This window comes from Nothoprocta perdicaria, unplaced genomic scaffold (genome assembly GCF_003342845.1).
Source record: "Nothoprocta perdicaria isolate Ctin4 unplaced genomic scaffold, notPer1 scaffold_26, whole genome shotgun sequence".
In the NCBI taxonomy this organism is placed as follows: domain Eukaryota; kingdom Metazoa; phylum Chordata; class Aves; order Tinamiformes; family Tinamidae; genus Nothoprocta; species Nothoprocta perdicaria.
The window spans coordinates 3,392,980-3,409,460 of record NW_020455488.1 but is presented as its reverse complement, the minus strand read 5'-3'; the positions used below and the strand labels follow the sequence as shown (position 1 = coordinate 3,409,460).

The following is a 16,481-nucleotide window of genomic DNA, read 5'->3' as shown; positions in this document are numbered from 1 at the left end:
ATAAGCCTCATGAATCATGACTTGGAGACAGTTAAAAAAAAAAAAAAAAAAAAAAAAAAAGACCTGTCATGGGATTTTCAGTCCTTATTCCCTCTGTTTTTAGAACGTAACTCATGCCCAGATTGACGGATATCTTTCCCAGGTTCCTTAGAGATTCTGTGGCACATGAGACATCTAAACATTTTGCCAGGAGTGAACAGTAAGCAGCCCCATAAAAAGTGCTGGGCTAAACTATAAAATGCAAGTGCCAGCTGGACCTTGGCAACTGCTTATTTTCCATTGGGGAACATGATGAAAAGTAGATTAACTCTATTTCAAAGGAATATCACAAGATCTAATCACATGCAGCTTGTTCAATTTTTCTCCACATGAATAATGAAAGCCAGAGTATGAGATCTGCACTTTGCTGGCTTTGGCCATATTTTCATGCTGGAAAATACTGGTCAGCCAGGGGAGATTTCAACACAAGAACAGAATCTGGGATTATTTCAGATGCTAACACTACTCRGGAAAAGAGTAGCCATATCTAGATAAGGGATATGTTTGTATTTTGCATTATATCAAATGATATCAAATTCTCTGAAATGGGACCCAAATGCTTTAGGACAGCGTTATCTGTGTTCGTATCTGGGTTTGTTACTGTATGGTGGAGCAAACTCACAGGACTATTTCCCTTTTTAAAAATGAACAAAATAGAAAAAAGCAGAAAGGCAGCAGAAAGTGATGGCAAGTACACAAGGGGATAAAAACTACCAAAACACTTKGGCAGTGTTTTTGCCTGTTCGGCTGTCCTTCTGTCACATTGGTTATTCCCACCCTCAGCCCCCAGATTAAAGCCCACTTTGCAGATGCACAGATTTCATCATTAGGTGGTTYTGAGGACATTGCAGACTGAAATAGCTCTTCTCTCAGGTTTTCACTTCAAACCGTGGCAATGTCTCCTTTCTACAGCTGCTTTGTCATTTACAGGGGTAAATGCCTCTAAGGATCAGGTGGCTTGTACTGTACCTCTTCTTTGGCGATGCGCATGTTGTCAGTGACCTCCGAAAACACGGTGGGTTTTATGAACAGGCCTCTATCTTCAATGGCAAGACCTCCACACTCCAGCTTAGCACCTTCTTTCTTCCCACTTTCTATCAGTTCCAGGATTTTGTCAAACTGTTTTTGGTCAATCTGTCAGACACAAAAAGAAAGAAAACAGAGAGCAGGGCCTTTGTTATCCCTGTGTTTGAGACCAAGTCCTGTTGGAGCCGCGCCATGGGGTTGTGTCTGCAGGGTTCTGTCACGCCGSGTACGTTTACATCTCATTTACCATTCTATGATATGCATTCATACAAYGAGTGGGATCGAAGATAGGACGTGGGCATAGCCCCGAGCCATGGAAAACACAAGGTGAAGTTACATGTGATGGATTAATTTGATCTGCTTGCTGCTACGTGGAAGGGGTCTTCCCACTTTTCCCCTTCCTCCACCTCCCAAATATGCATTTCATGGCTTAGCTTGCACGAGCTCTGGGACTTTCCTAATCTTCTGCATGCCCTGATTTAGCTCACCAGCACGATAAGAATGGTCTGAGGTGGGTTTCTGCTGGGCTTACAAGCTGAGTCAGCTCAGCAGGGGAATAGATGAGTAACAGAATCAGTGCAAAGGAAGAAGAAACAGGGTACAAATGTTAAGCTGACTTAGCTATAATGTGCAACTTCATCCACAGCCATCTGGCCCCAACTTCAGAATGGGAAGGACCCAACCAKCCCTCACTCCATCTCTTTCACAAAGAAGGGCCCTGTTAGAGGAGTGATTTCAGAGCAATCACTGCACTGAAGCCACATTTTTAATATCAGAATCACCTTTCATGCATCTTTTTCTGCTTTTCTGAACTGCCAGGACGGGACCTCCAGAGTCTCACTTTCAATGACCAAAACTGCTTAGCCCCTTCCTGCACCGGGAGGTCCTGCTAACCCCACGAGGCCACTGGCCACGTGTGCTGGGAGGAGATGCATGAGGCCTCAGCACTTCTGATGAGTGCTGGCACTTCTCTCGTGCCCCACACACAGTCTTGTATCCTCAGGTTTCAAACAAAAGGATGTGGCTATTTGCACATAGGCTAACGGAGCCATAGAGCACCTCATCACAGCTGCAGATAGGAAAAGACTTACAGAGCTGTTTAGAAAAGGAAAAGAAACAAAACCAACAAAAACCTAGACAATTTCCTGGAGGCAAATTAAATAAAAGACCCTGCCACCAGCTCAGGGAACAGCCTAGAAGGTTATTCTCAGCAGAGCCAGTTGGGACTGTTTGAATATAAGAGTCTTCTATACACAACTCCTCCAGATTACAGACTATATCCTGTTCCCTGTTAATCCTGGCCACAWGAAATCCAAGATTTTGAGCTTTTAGCGAGAGATCAAAGCTGCACGAGGGTCTCCTTTGGGTCCTTCTGGTAGAGAGGGCAAGGGGAGAACAGCACATCTCCTGCCACACAGATGTGCACACCACATGCCCTGCGGACAGCTCAGTACTGAGTGCTCGTGTTCCCTTGTGYGTAAAATGCTACCAAAGGAAACATTTAATACATGTCACTCCRTGAGAAAACGTGTGCCCTCACACAGTCTACAAGGTATCACATAAAAAGTCTGGCAGCTGTCAGACATGTTGTCTTCTTGTCCAGTTGCTTAGTCGCCAAATGTAAATAATATCTGCAAGTGCTTTCCATCCTGGCATGTCTGTGATCCAGATCAATCTAGTTCTGCTACTTCACATCACAGAAAACAAAACAAGGGTATTTATACAGCTGTAACTTGTTGCAAGGCAAACTATAGTTAGATGAAAAGACACTAGGGAAAGAAAACATTTGTAAAAATGGCATGCAAGGGAGGAACTGTTTTTCATTGTAATTAGAGCTTGCAAGGCTTGCATAAATTCTGCCCTCTACTCCCTTATTATTTATGGTTTAATTTGAGCATTGATTTCTATTGAAAACATATGATCTTGTAGAGCAAATACCACTATTAATCCATCTAATCCAAAAGAGAAGAAGGCTCTTGCAAGATCATGGTGATGCTGGGAATTCTCAGTTCTTCACATTTTACTTCATACGAGGCAAGACTGCAAGAGCAGTTTTTCCTTTTCCTAACCTATCACCTGTAATCCTAAAGAATAACCCACACTTGGGCTGAACAGGCTGCAGTTACATTCTGCTCTCRTACCCCAGTCTTAAAGTATAAAAATATCTACAGTCTTAAGAAAAATATTTGGTATTTGAAAGTCAAGTAAAAAGGCTTAGGATGATTAACTTGTGGCTAGTATGTGCTACAGGGCAGCTTTAGGGCTATTTTCTTCCTATAGATGAAGCCAAATAGTCCCCAAATCCCAGGATGGAATAGGACTTATCTAATCATGTTTTAGTCTAATCCCTGTTCTCATCGATCGGGACTCTGCTCATCTATTGCAGTCTGCTGTGCACAAATCTATAGTACCCTGGTTAACCAGTTTGCTGCCTGTGCAGATTTACTTCATGATTTCCTGTGACCCAACTTCCAGGAATCCATCTTAAAAATGGATTCATGTGTATTTGAGGTTGGCACTGCAATCAAACAGCCCTGACCACCCCTCAGGTTTCTTGTGGCATCCTTTGAATTCCCAGCCAGGCAACACACTCAGGCCCATGTGAGCTCTGCAGAAGCCACAGCAGAAGCATGTCTCATTTCTGGGCAATACTGATTAAAACTGACTTCATTTTGATCACAACAGGGCAGTTTAGATCAGCATAACTCAAGCCCACAGCTCACATAGTCCTTCCTCCAGACCCATGCCATGAGTGTTCATGTCAACGCAAAGTATTCCACATGAGGAAACYGATATGGGGAAAAATCTGCCTTTCTTCCCCACTCATGAAAAGGTTGGCTTAAACCTGAATCACCCAGTTCTTCAGTCCAGTTCCAAAGGAATAAGCAGCTGCAGACAGGACCACATTTTTAGGAGCAGTTTACATCAACTTGAATTTCTGGTGGAACAGTCCTGAGTGTCACCCCATGCTGTCCTGCTTCATGTAGTCTTTGCAGCTGCTTTGAGCACTATGCTCAGCCAAGGCCTGGCTTGGTTTCACAGAGCAGCAGTCTGGACCACACAGGATCTTCTGCACCTGCATTTGAACTGTTTAGGTTCTTGGGTCTGGTCTGTGGCTGTGAGCTCTTGGAGTTGATAGAGGACCATAAAGATCATGGGTTACAACCATTTTCAACCTAGGGACTTCTCCAATACCTTCACGCTGTTGGTTTCTAACCCAGAAGAGGGTCTGTAGAGCACAAGGTGGCTCATTTTTAGTAACACTATTCTGTGYGTTCACTCTGACTCACAGAAGAAGAATAAATGCAATGATTGGGATCTAAAGCAATTGAGGACTGAAGGAGAAAAGGAAGCAATGTTACTTTTTCTGGTAATTCCTCCCTCTTTGGCAGTTCAAAAAAAAAATCTCACCTCTAAGCAGAGTAGCTGACTTCAAGAACAGRAGAGAAACCTGATGTAGATCTTTACAGCTGAAGAGTAACTTTGGGGTAGGGGGCACAAACCTGTGCTACTTTTACAGGTACTTCGAGCTCTTTTGCTGCTTTTGGGGGTACCTTGAGCCCTTGTGACACTGCATCATTTCACTCTTCTGCATTTTTAAGCTTGAGTTCCTGTGTGTTGCGCCTCAGAGCGCAGGCTCCAGCGACCATTGCAAGAGCAGAAGTGATTGCTTCTTTGCACTGGGAGCCACATGAAAGCTTTGGGGTTAGCAGTTTCCTCCCACTCTCACTACACCTTCCACCTTCCTCACCACTGGGTTTGACAGTTAACAGGCAGAGAAGTTCAGGCTGGGGGAGTCCTCTCTCTCCTAGTTATAACAGCCAAACCAGGAGAAAGGATGATCAGGCTGTATTTGCAATCTCACCACTTACTGTTAKCCCACTTACCGTTATCCCTAATTATAGCTGTGTATGCAGGGAATATCCCTACAGGCAGAGCAGTGCTCTGACAGCTCTTCTCTGCTGAAACAGGTTCCAGCACATGAATATTTCCCTAGCAAGGCAGCTGAGCAGTTTGAGGTCACCTAGGCAAGTTTCAGGGCTAGATGCAGCCCCAGCATGAGCAGGGGAAGCACATCATCATATCCCCATGCACACAGATACGCAGGGAGGTTTTGCCACATACATATCAAGTGTGGATGAGCCTAGAGCTCCAGATAAAGAGGCAGATGTCCCCTGGATCATTCCTTCTCTGAGGAATCCTGTACTCCTATGAAGTTAAAAAAACATAGTACTGGGAACAGTTGACCCATAAAACATGGGAAAAAAACCCATAGTTCTGGGAACAGAAGGCTACAGCTTTCTGTGATTCTCCCTTTCATTTTAGCAGCAACAGTGTCATTGTTAGAAGGTCTACCCTAGGATCATCTTCCTCCAGAGTTCCCCAGCACAGCTCAGAGCACTTCGGAAGGAAGAGATAAGATAAAAGCTCTAAAGTATTGACAAGACTGGTTGGGACATTGTTGTTCATGGTTCTTCTTCCTAGCTCAGCTGAAACCTCACCAAAGGATCTTAGGGGGGAGGAAAAGGAAAGGGGAAGCAGGGACTCCTGAGCCTCTGGGCTCTAACTACTTGTCATCAGCAACACAGGCCAGTAGCTGAGTGATGGTTTCTGCAGCTGCAGTCTTCTGTTCCTCTCCAATCCTTCCTGAAACAAGTTTTGTATTACGGTACTAGGGAGACGAGACAGCGCCTTGCATAAAGCTGGCTAACAACACAATTAAATACATTTGTGTTAAAAAAAGAAATACAACATAACATTTCAACACTTGTGATTAATTGGTATTTAAAATAGAAAGAAAAATAAAGCCATGATACATTACTCACCCCTCAGGGCTTCTGCTGGGACCATATTCTCAAGGATAATATTTATCCAAGCAGAATTAAACAAAAGCTTAACCAAAAACCAAACGACAACTGTTCTCAGGCACACAGTTACCTGGGGCCCTTGTTCAGTTCGGGCATCAAAGGGGTCTCCCACGAGTCGCTTCTTGGCGAACTCCACGCTGCGCTTGACGAACTCGGGGTATATCTGCTCCTCCACGAACACGCGCGAGGCAGCCGTGCAGCACTGCCCCTGGTTGAAGAACACGCCTTGATGGGCACATTCCACTGCCAAGTCCACTGCAGGACAGCCCAGGAGGGAAAAGCATTACCACATGGCACAGTTTCTGTCTTGCAATGTTTCCAGACTTACTATTTTTCCTGTTTTTTTTCTTGGAAACTGTCCTTAAAAGCTGTCAAAAATGRTCCATGCCCATTCAGGGCACCCAAAAGGCCTTGCACTGCCCACCCAGGACCTAGCTTGTCCTGGGCTCCAACACCTTTTTCCACAAGGTCTCTTTCAGGGTGGCAGCTAGTTTTTAATTCCACATTAGAATTCAAAATTCCATGTTAGAATTCAATTATGGATCCCTAGATAGCCTGTATGAGTTCCTGAAGAGTAGTTTCACTTGAGATTGTTTAGAAAGCAGCACGCCCTTCTGCTAACCAGCTCAGACCAGCTTCTTGTCATGGTCCCTGTTAAAAGACTGCACAAATAAGTATTGCTTTTAACCTACACGTGCTATGAAGGAAGTGGAGAGTCCTTTCCCCAGGCTAAGTACGTTTTTAAAATCACTTTGATAGCCTCAGGTTAAATGCACCATCTAGTCCTACTCCCTAACATTAGGGGACCACATGAAAATGAGAGAACCACGTGAAACAAATCCTGCAGATCCTCTAGGATTAGAAGGAAGGAAGAAGGAAGGAATCCCACCCCTGCCAGCTGCCCGAGGCCTGCAGAGGCACCCAGGGCACACTGCACTCGTAGCATCTTACAGCAAACACAGGCACAGCAGCCTGTACTTACAGTCTGCGTCTGCGCACACGATGCAGGGGTTTTTTCCTCCAAGCTCCAGCGTCACTCTTTTCAGGTTGCTTTTGGAAGCAGCTTCCTTGATCAGTTTTCCAACCTGCAGTATTGAGACACAAAGAGAATAAGGYGGTTCCTCTTGAAGGTCTTGATTCAGTTTGTCGTGTGGGATGCCACCAAGGGCAGAGGAACCTGGTGGGTGCCTGAAGCAGGAGTAGTCAGGGACAGCACTCCAGTGGTTTGARTTTCCTACTGCTGTGCTGCGTTGGCTCAATAACAAACCCAGAATGATCAACTCTTTTAGGCAGATACAGAATTATGGTCTAGGTGGGAGAATTACAGAAGAGCAGCCTGAAGTTCTCTCTTACCAGAACTGCTGCAGAAAGTGTTTATCACACTGGGCAGCGCAAACTATTGAGCAACTGCCTGGCACTCAATGGGGTTTTGAGGTTAAGGAGGAAAGAACTTCATATTTAAAATGAGATCTTGCCAAGGAAGTGATAAGAACTCACTGTTCCTACTCATGACCTCTCTCACACCAGAAAGTCACGTAGTGATTTGGACATGTAGGAGAACCCCACTTCTTTGTGACAGTTCAGGCTGAGCTACTTCACACACGAGAGTGGCTGAGACATGTCCCCTCCCAAGCCATTATGCAGGACGCTGGTRGACAAGCTCTGGCTTATCCAAGCCTTGTTCTGGCACCTGCTGCCCAGGAACCTGCTCTGACTCTGCTGGAATTTGTTTGACCACACTCTCCTGAAACGAGGGATTTACTTTTGCTTCAGAATTTAATCAAAATATATCAAAATTATTTTTTTTTCCTCCTGCATAGGAAAAAAAAAGTTTTATTTTAAATATTTACCCCAAATTCTGACTGGTCTATTTCTTTTTTATAYTGAAAACACAATAATAGGAATTTCTCTTCCGTTTTCAAAATATTGACTTCTTCACAAGAGGAGTATACATCAAGAGGCAGCATAATTTAGTATCTGCTACTGCCATAAACAGTATGAGTTAAAATTATTCGGGAGTCAATTGTTAAGGGGGGATTATTTTTCTTCAAGTGTGAGTCTAGCTTTGAATTTCCTCATTTTATGACTTACCTTCTTGTATTTTATCTTTGAACGTGGCAACCTTAATTTCTGCCTAAAAATACAACTGCAGTGGCATGGAGCTGCATGCAAGGAAGGCGCGTTGCAGTTGGCTGGCAGGCCCAGGTCCGCATTTCTCATGTACTGCCTTTAAAGCTTGAGCAAGGCTCCTGGTACAGCTCCTCTCTAGTCACTCATGCTGCTAGATGCACATAACTTCACAAGAGTCATTAGTACAAGCTACTTATCTAATGAGCACTGAGGGAAAGTAGGAAATCTAGAGGGAAAAACTCCCATGCAGTTTAATATCAGTATTTCCAGGCTGGCACTGAGCCCAAGCCAGGGCTTAAAAGCTAAGTCAAAATGTATTTTATATTGGCTTCACTTTCTGGCTCAGAAACAGTAGCATAATGCTGCAAATACTGCAGAGATGCAGCTGAACTCACAGATGGGTGGAAGGGGAAGAAAACACTTCTAAATTACACATGCATTGGGAAAAAAAATCTGTCTCCCTTGGTGTTTCCTAAGCAGGTTACTTCCTGCAGGAGCTTTTGCCTAAAGGCTCCAGCAGCTGAGATTCTTCTTCTGCTTCTAATCCAGTGGATACTTCTTCATTAAAGATCCAAACTGATCCATGTGGACTGGATGAATCTATAATCTCTATTGGTTTCACACAGTCAGAGTCTAATATCTGAGCTAAAAGTTTCTGATCTAGGCTTTGGAGCGAAGCATGTATCTGGGTAAGCTCCTAGATTAGACCAACTATCTAGAGAGTTAAAACTCATTGTGAACTTTCACTTTATTGTGTTCACATTTGTTCCCATGCTCTCTACACAGAAACAGAGGCTTAACAGACCTTCTCCTATGGGATAAGCTGTGCAAGTCAGCATGTGCACTAGACCACTAGATGGTACTGTTGATAAATGCAAAGCATATAGTTTGAAGCACATTTGAATGTTTAGCAAGTTACCTTTATCAACCAAGAATACCTTTCAGGGTAATTCGTTATCATTACGCAATTGGATTGCGCTCTGCAGTTACAAGGGCAAGCGTAAGAATGGATGAATCCAGGGAAATGCTCAAAAAGCAAAATGTTATCAAGGGTGTAAAAACGAAGACTGCATTTGCCTTAACTGCATGGCTGATGTGAACATTTCCACTCTTCGCCAACAGCCCCTCTTCAGGGTGTGGGTGTGCACTGCAAGGAAAACCTACAGCAGTGAGCGGAAAAACAAACATTCACGTTTCTTAAGCAATTTTTCTTTAGGGAGTTTGCACCAGGGATCACGGCAAACAAATTCTTTTGCGTGCCATTCCTACGCTCAGTTCCATGGCCTGGACCAAGCACTGTGCTCTTTTCTCCTGTGTAGGCACAGGGGAGGATGGCTGTAGGCGCATGAAAGTGCAGAAGTCTCCCTTCTCCTCTCTTTAAGCAAGGCAGCCACTTACAGGAAAAAGACAAATAGAAGGTGCTTCACCGTGCACATCTCAAAAGCAGCTGAAATGTTAATCCCATCCACGTCAGCAGTGGAAGCTTCAGGCGCTGTGCCATGTTTTTATTTAAGCCCCAGTTCCTCTGAGGTAACTCAAGCCCAGCAAGAATTGTTCAAGGCTCTGACTGACATGTTTTCCAGTCGCACGCGCTTGCAGGGCAGGATTGGCAGGCAGGCTTGCCCAGAAGCTCTGCTACGACAGTGATGGGATGGTGGCTCTCCTGGAGACCCTCTTGCCTATGTCGGAGCATCTGTTACCTACACGTCTTACAGAAACATGGCAGTTTGGCAAAACCAACTTAAAGAGGTACGGGATTATCCCAAGAGCAATAATAAAAGCAGCTGGACCTGAAGTAGACCATTCCCAAATGCTTCTCAGAAAGCTTGTCGCATAGGAATGACAGAAAACCRTTTTAGTGACACAGAAAATCAGTCTTCTGTGGCTGGCAGTGTTAGCAGAGAACACACACAGGAACAGCAGACGTTTGAGGAAATCATCACCTACCTTTGTGGATCCAGTAAAAGCGATTTTGTCAATGCTGTGATGGGTRGAAATGGCAGCTCCTGCTGTGGGACCATAGCCTGGCACAATGTTCACCACACCTGGAGGGAAACCCACCTAAAAGGAAGTTAAACAGAGCTTTGTAGGGAGCAACTTTGAACATTCTGGATCCTGTAGCTCAGTTCTCAGGAAGCCTGAATTAATTGCACTATGTCCTTGTGGGTGAGGACAAACTCTACAAACTAGCAAAGTGATTTCTGCAGCTTTGCACTCTTAAGCATTTAGAGGAGAGTTCTGGAAAACCCATTCATGTCTGGAACAGCACAGAAGAGCATTGAGCAAAACACGTTAATCCTTCAATAATTAATGGCATCATCTGATTTTACTAACCTCAATGAAATCAAGCTCAGAGCAAAAATATACTTTATCAAACTGCAAGGCACAAACATGAAAATTAATATGTATTTGAAAAGCCTAGTTTATGTTAAAGTAATTTAAGGTGTATACAAATATATTAGACACAACCTGGGAAAACCAGACCTTTCAGTAACATGGCTGCTTGCTACCCACTGGAGGAGACATGAGTGAAAACAACAGCCATGGCTAAGAAATGCCAAGATTCAATAAGAATTCCTGGAGGMGGCCCAAATTCAAGTTAAAAGAGAGCGAGTATTTTGGCCAAACTTGGCCCCCAGCTACTGCAGTGCAGCTGGAGCCAGGGGGTAACCGAATGAAAGTTTTGTTTTGAACAAAGGTTGACATTTGTGGTTCTTCAGGGGCCAGAGGGATTAAGAAGTCAGTAAAAGCTCACTAGAAGATGGGGCTAATAAAACAGAAATACAAGAGCAGATGGTAACAGACTAATGCCAGTTTCCACCGCATTTACAACCTAGATTAGCGAAATAGTAATTTTGCCAAAAGACACAAATGGCAAAACCTGAGGTGAAATTCTAGTGCGAGGAGAATCATGGGCCGTATTGGTATGTCTTTGCTTCCTGAAACAACAGTTTCAAGGATTATGCTTTTCTAGGCTCAGCTTTGCCTACTACTGATTGCACAGGCTATTTTCCCTGCATTTCTTAACAACGGAATTGTAGGCTATTAAATATTCACTTCATTTCTTGTGGCTTTTAAAATCTCAGTAAATGCAATTGCTCCTTTCTAATACAGAAAAAAAAAATGGAAGTAATTGCTGCTGTACTACCTTGCAAAAAAATTCTCTTGATAAGACTTTTCTTTGCATAAATTGGGAATGCAGTCTGAGTTCCTATATAGAACCAACAATAAAACACAATTTAATAGCGTTTATATCTGAGCTAATGAGTTTTTGAAGAAAACACTATGCATTGAACTGAACAAGTAATGGGGTTTACAGTGKAGCAAAACCACAAGGAAGCAAAAAAATCCAGGTCATCCTGAACCAGAAAGACTTTTTTCTGTTTTTCAGCAAAAATGAAAGCCAAAAGGCAAAAGAGGTTTGCTTGTGTGTTAGCATCTTCTGAATCTCTCTTAAAATTTCTTAAAAATTCTAAGTAAATAAATAAATAATTTTACTCTTCTGACAAACTTCTAAGGGTTTAGCCAATTGTTGGTTGGCAGTAGCAGAGGGCAGCTTCAAATAAAATTAACTCTGCTCTAATTACACTTCTGCCTTGAAGTGCAGCTATCAAAAACAGATTAGATTTTGAGTTAAGTAAAATCATTTCACAAGAATTAGATGCTTCTTTTGGCAAATCTTACACCTTTGGGGRGAGACGGAGATCAGAGTAAAAAGGACAGTAGTATGACAGGGAGTCATGAAAACTGCACCCTACACTCACTCATTTAGGATGTTTTTATTAAGTCAACTAACTGCAGGAGAAAGTCACATAACTGGAGCAGTTTTGCATACTTCTCCTGGCAGAGGAGTCCTAACTGTCAATTATTAACATATCCTTTTTTTTTCCCCCCGGGCTAAGCCAAGAACAGATAGGATTATCTTTAAAATTAGACTGAGACTAATGAACAGATTTAACTAGTTGAGAGGCTAAAGCATATTCTGACCTAGATTAACGATGCCATTTTACACAGAACACATCCAGCTGTGGACTTGGGTCTGTTCATGCTGGACATTGCTTTGTGTCACACAGTACCATTAGCTTTTGTTCACRATTAAATATATAAGGTTGATGCTGTATAGAGCAGTTCAGGAAGATACTGTGCAGCTCCCATCACCTCTGTATGCTGAATAAATCTGAGGGCACTTGGGGTCCAACATAGCAAGTCCTAAAACAGCATTTTGAAATCCCAACCTGTGATTTTCTCTTTATGTCAGCATGCCAGGTAACTCTAAAGGTCAGACATAATTAACTTGATTAATGAAACTTATGAAGAATAGTTTCCTGTGGCACTCTGCTTTGGCCAAATTATCCCATGTCTAAAAAGGGTACAAGCACAACACTGCTGTCTAACCAGTCTCTTTTTTGTGAGATCCATGTTGTCCAATAACATAGGCCATTTTCCTCTGAAATCCTTTAATTTAATGCAACCTAAAACCCCACAGAGCCAATTCAACATGCGTGACCTTAGACGTACAGTACCTGGATGGGATGCTCAGATTTCCTTACCTCCTTAACCAGTGAGCCAATGTACAGCGACGTGAGAGGGGTTTGTTCAGCTGGCTTAATAACCAGAGTGTTTCCACAGCACAGCGCTGGTGCCATCTTCCAAACCAGCATCAGCAAGGGGAAGTTCCACTGCAAGAACAGCACGGCAGTCAGATCAGCCTTGCTCAGCCACCTCCTTGCTCAAAAGTGGCATTTTCCCCACCTCTGCACAGCCCAGGGGAAAACAAGCGACTTGGAAAACAGCCACAACGAGCAGTGTTTGCCTATTATTATGCTCGCTTGGACTTCAGATCACATCTTCCTCCATTCCCAAGCTAATCCTGTTAAATCAGACAAACACATTGCATGATGCAACTTCATTCTTTATAGGAGTTAGACCATACTTCAGAGAGGACTTTTGCTGTTCACAGAATCAGTTTGGGGATTCTGATGCAAGACTTCTGTACTGCTATGGGGTTACTGAAATGGGAAAACTGAAAGAAACTCAGTTTTCTGTGTTACCATATTAGCTCAGAAGTTGGGAGCTGTGCAATATCATCCAATTTTGGGTTTACAACTAGAAAACTGCAGTGGGTTGTTCAGCCACAGGGATCCAGGAGAGGTCTTAAACTCTCTTTAAATTGTAAATTGCTCCTTTCCAATTAGTTTTCTTATTTGGAATTAGGAACCAGTCCACATCAGTTTCCTCTGTGCTAATCTCTTTCATGGTCATGTCTTATTTGCAGATCTTGGAGCCTAAGCAAGAAGTGGAAAATGTAGCTCATGCAAAAATCTCAGAAAGGTCATTTGGCAGCAGAAAGGTTTTCTTCATTAAAAATAATTAATGTTGCTTCAGGGATGATGGAAATAGGCCAACAGTAAGGGGACTTTTTGTCAAGGCTCAAGCCAAAGGCCTTCAGCTATCAACAAAGAAGCCAAATATGTTAGGAATCCACAAATTCACACTTACGAATTAGCAGCGCAGATTTTAAGAGACAAGTTCTGGTCTAACCCAGGAGCCTAAACACAAAGCAGAATTTAACCTAATGCATTTTTTCTTCAACTTGGCCTTTCCCTTGACACCAAACCCAAATCATTTCAGTGATYTTCCCCAGTTCACCACATTCCACCATTTGCCTATTTGCCTCTTTCTCCCAAGCCTTCTCAAAGGCCTCATTTCACAGCTTCAGACACTCACATCTTTACTACTTCTCTACATTTCCAGAGCATGACATAACTCCACCAGCATCTTTCCATGGCAGAACAGCTGGTGGTGAAAATAACAGTTAGTAAAGGACTTCAGGGCTGCCTGACCACATCACCTTGGAATAAAGCTCCGTCATACTCTGCGCTTTCTAAAAACTGCTCTTGCTAAGTAGGTGCATTTAAATACAGTCAAGCTACAGTAAAAAGGAAGGATTAATTGATCTAGCAAAACACAGACAAATAGAGATGAAATCCCTCTGTATCAAGTAGCAATGTACAAACCCACTGACTATTGCTGTTAGAGAACAAACAAGAAAAAATGAAGTGGGTATGTGCTGTGTAAACTGGAGACAGATGTGGTTTTGTTGACCCAAATCATCCTTGTTACAAACATAGGGTTGAATTCGAGTCAAATTTGGATAAATGTTTTTGGAGTAAACTGAACAAAGTAAACACTGTGAAATAAGGATTGGTTTCAAGAATTGCTGAAAAAAGTACAGGTATGCATCAAACTTTTGACCTAAACTTTTCGGGTCCAAAGCCAAATGACTTTTGGTTGAAATGAAATATTCATCTGGCTTAAAAAAATATTCTGTTTTTCTTTGCAAAACAAAAGATCTCTATCTACTCATCAGTGTTTCCTCAGAGTTTCAGGGTGGTGAGCAGTATCTGGATTCTCATACTACCTAAGAAACACTTAAGTCTCCTAACAATTTGCACCTGGACAGGTAGGCATTTTGTCTTTGATGAAGCCTATTAAAAACTAAAGCTTTTAAAATGTGTAACTTAATACTGCTATTTTTCACCTCCACAGCACAGCAGCAGACTTGACATAGACTGTTCCTCTAATGAGGTGTTACAAACTGATCTGTGACTGAACATCACTCAGATCACAATAATCACATATCTGAATCGATACCAGCCTGTTTGTCATGATCATAGTATCCTAAAAGGACAGTATCCACTTGCGTAGGTGCATTCTCAGCCAAGATGATTAGGTTTCCAACACCCTAAGCTGTAGAAATCCTTTCTTTTTTATGTATTGCTGCATAGGTTTGATCTGAAATGGCAAGAGATTTCCCTTATATTCCCTTATATGTTTTCCCCTATATTAGTCCTCCAAAGCATACTTCATGTAGGCTTTCAAAAAGAGTGTCTCCAAAAGCATTGCTGGGTGCCAAAGGCAGCTGAGTATGACAAGGAGGTATCTTTTAACTGGTGACCAATGCAGGGAATCTGACGTTTTGCACTTACTGCACAGATTCTAGTTGTTCACAGTTAGTCATGCTGCTGGTTCAGCAATAAAAGCTGCACAAAGTTATTAGTCAAACATCTGATAACTAACACTGACCAGCTCCTGCTTTGCCTCAGCCTGGCAGGGCTAAATGGACTGTTTTATCAAGAGGGATACACCCTCAGGCTAGCTGAAGGAAAAGGAATTATTTCCTCTGATGCTTTGGAGAGCTGGATCAGACACAGTATTCAAAAGCAAATCCCAAGCCCCACTTGCATTTCTTCCAGTCTCTCCACTAACCTTATCCCAAAGGTCAAAATCTTCCATGGACCTTACTGATTTAAATATCTAAGCAGACAGTTGGCATCATGGCCCATGGGAAGCCACGTTCAAAGCATTTTACAACCAGACAGAAACCCACCATGGCTCCCATGTAGCTGTAAAGTCTTTCTGGCTGCCTGTTTAAACAAAGCAAGCAGCACACACCAAACCTGGAGGTCTTCCAAGCACCAGCCACACTGTACCCTCAGCAAGGAATGAGACCTCAAGGAAAAGCAAACTCTATTCAGTGAGATTTAATCACACAAAGCTAAGAGAACAGCCAGGGGACTAATGAATATGATTTAAAACTCATAACTATGCATCAGCAGCAGGCAGCGAGAAGCAAGCACAAGTAATGACAGGATGGTTGTCCCAGCAGTGGAAGAGTAAGAGAGCTCTGACAGGTCTCTGGTGACTGGGGTCGGCGTCAGAGAGGAACAGCATCTGATCAGGAGACCCACCCTTSCACTGCAGAGGAGGTGACCTTGCCAAGAGGAATTGGCATGGGGGTAACACAAGCAACTACATGAGGCAGCTGAGATGGGAGTTCCCTGCAGAACAGCTGTACTTAACTAGAAAGCGAATGGCTGCAGAATGAGGCAGGGTGTGCACGTGCAGTTCCTCCCGTTTCAAGGGAGAGGCTGGGCACCATCACTGCTACTTACTGGAGTTATAGCTCCGCAGACACCCATTGGTTCATGCCTCGTGAAGCACACAAAGTTTTCATCTGCAAAACAAAAGAATAAAGGAAGATGAAACAGTCAAAACCTCTGTTTCTACAGAAACGGGTAAGATTACTGCACACTAGGAGGTTGGGGACAGGGCTTCAGAACCCTGTATCTGCTCATTTTAACTCACACCCCTGAGACACCCCAGAAGGATGAGAAACTGTTTGAGAACAGACTTCTGTTAGTTTAAAAGCCAAATGCTGCTCATGTTCAGAGGGGAATCTTTAAAAACTGTTGGGTTGATTCCTCCCACAAACTCCCTGTGTTGAGACTCAGGGCGGTTAACTCTCTAAGTTTATGTTAAAATACTGCAACTTCTCTTTCAAAGTGAAAGCAGGAAGGACATTTCCCCCCCCCCCCCCTTTTTTCCTACGTAGAAAATCAAAGGCCAACAGTCACA

General features: G+C 43.1%; 1 protein-coding gene across 1 annotated transcript in view; it reads right to left on the bottom strand.

Moving 5' to 3' along the window:
• The window catches only part of ALDH1A3 (aldehyde dehydrogenase 1 family member A3), a 33,050-nt gene that overhangs the window by 3,785 nt on the left and 12,784 nt on the right, over positions 1-16,481 (bottom strand). Inside the window, exons 5-10 of the mRNA XM_026040567.1 lie at positions 16,019-16,080; positions 12,614-12,742; positions 10,011-10,124; positions 6,916-7,018; positions 6,004-6,188; positions 1,009-1,173 (exon numbers count right to left, since the gene is read on the bottom strand). Of these exons, the coding sequence (XP_025896352.1) occupies positions 1,009-1,173; positions 6,004-6,188; positions 6,916-7,018; positions 10,011-10,124; positions 12,614-12,742; positions 16,019-16,080 (758 nt within the window). The remainder of the gene's footprint in view (positions 1-1,008; positions 1,174-6,003; positions 6,189-6,915; positions 7,019-10,010; positions 10,125-12,613; positions 12,743-16,018; positions 16,081-16,481) is intronic.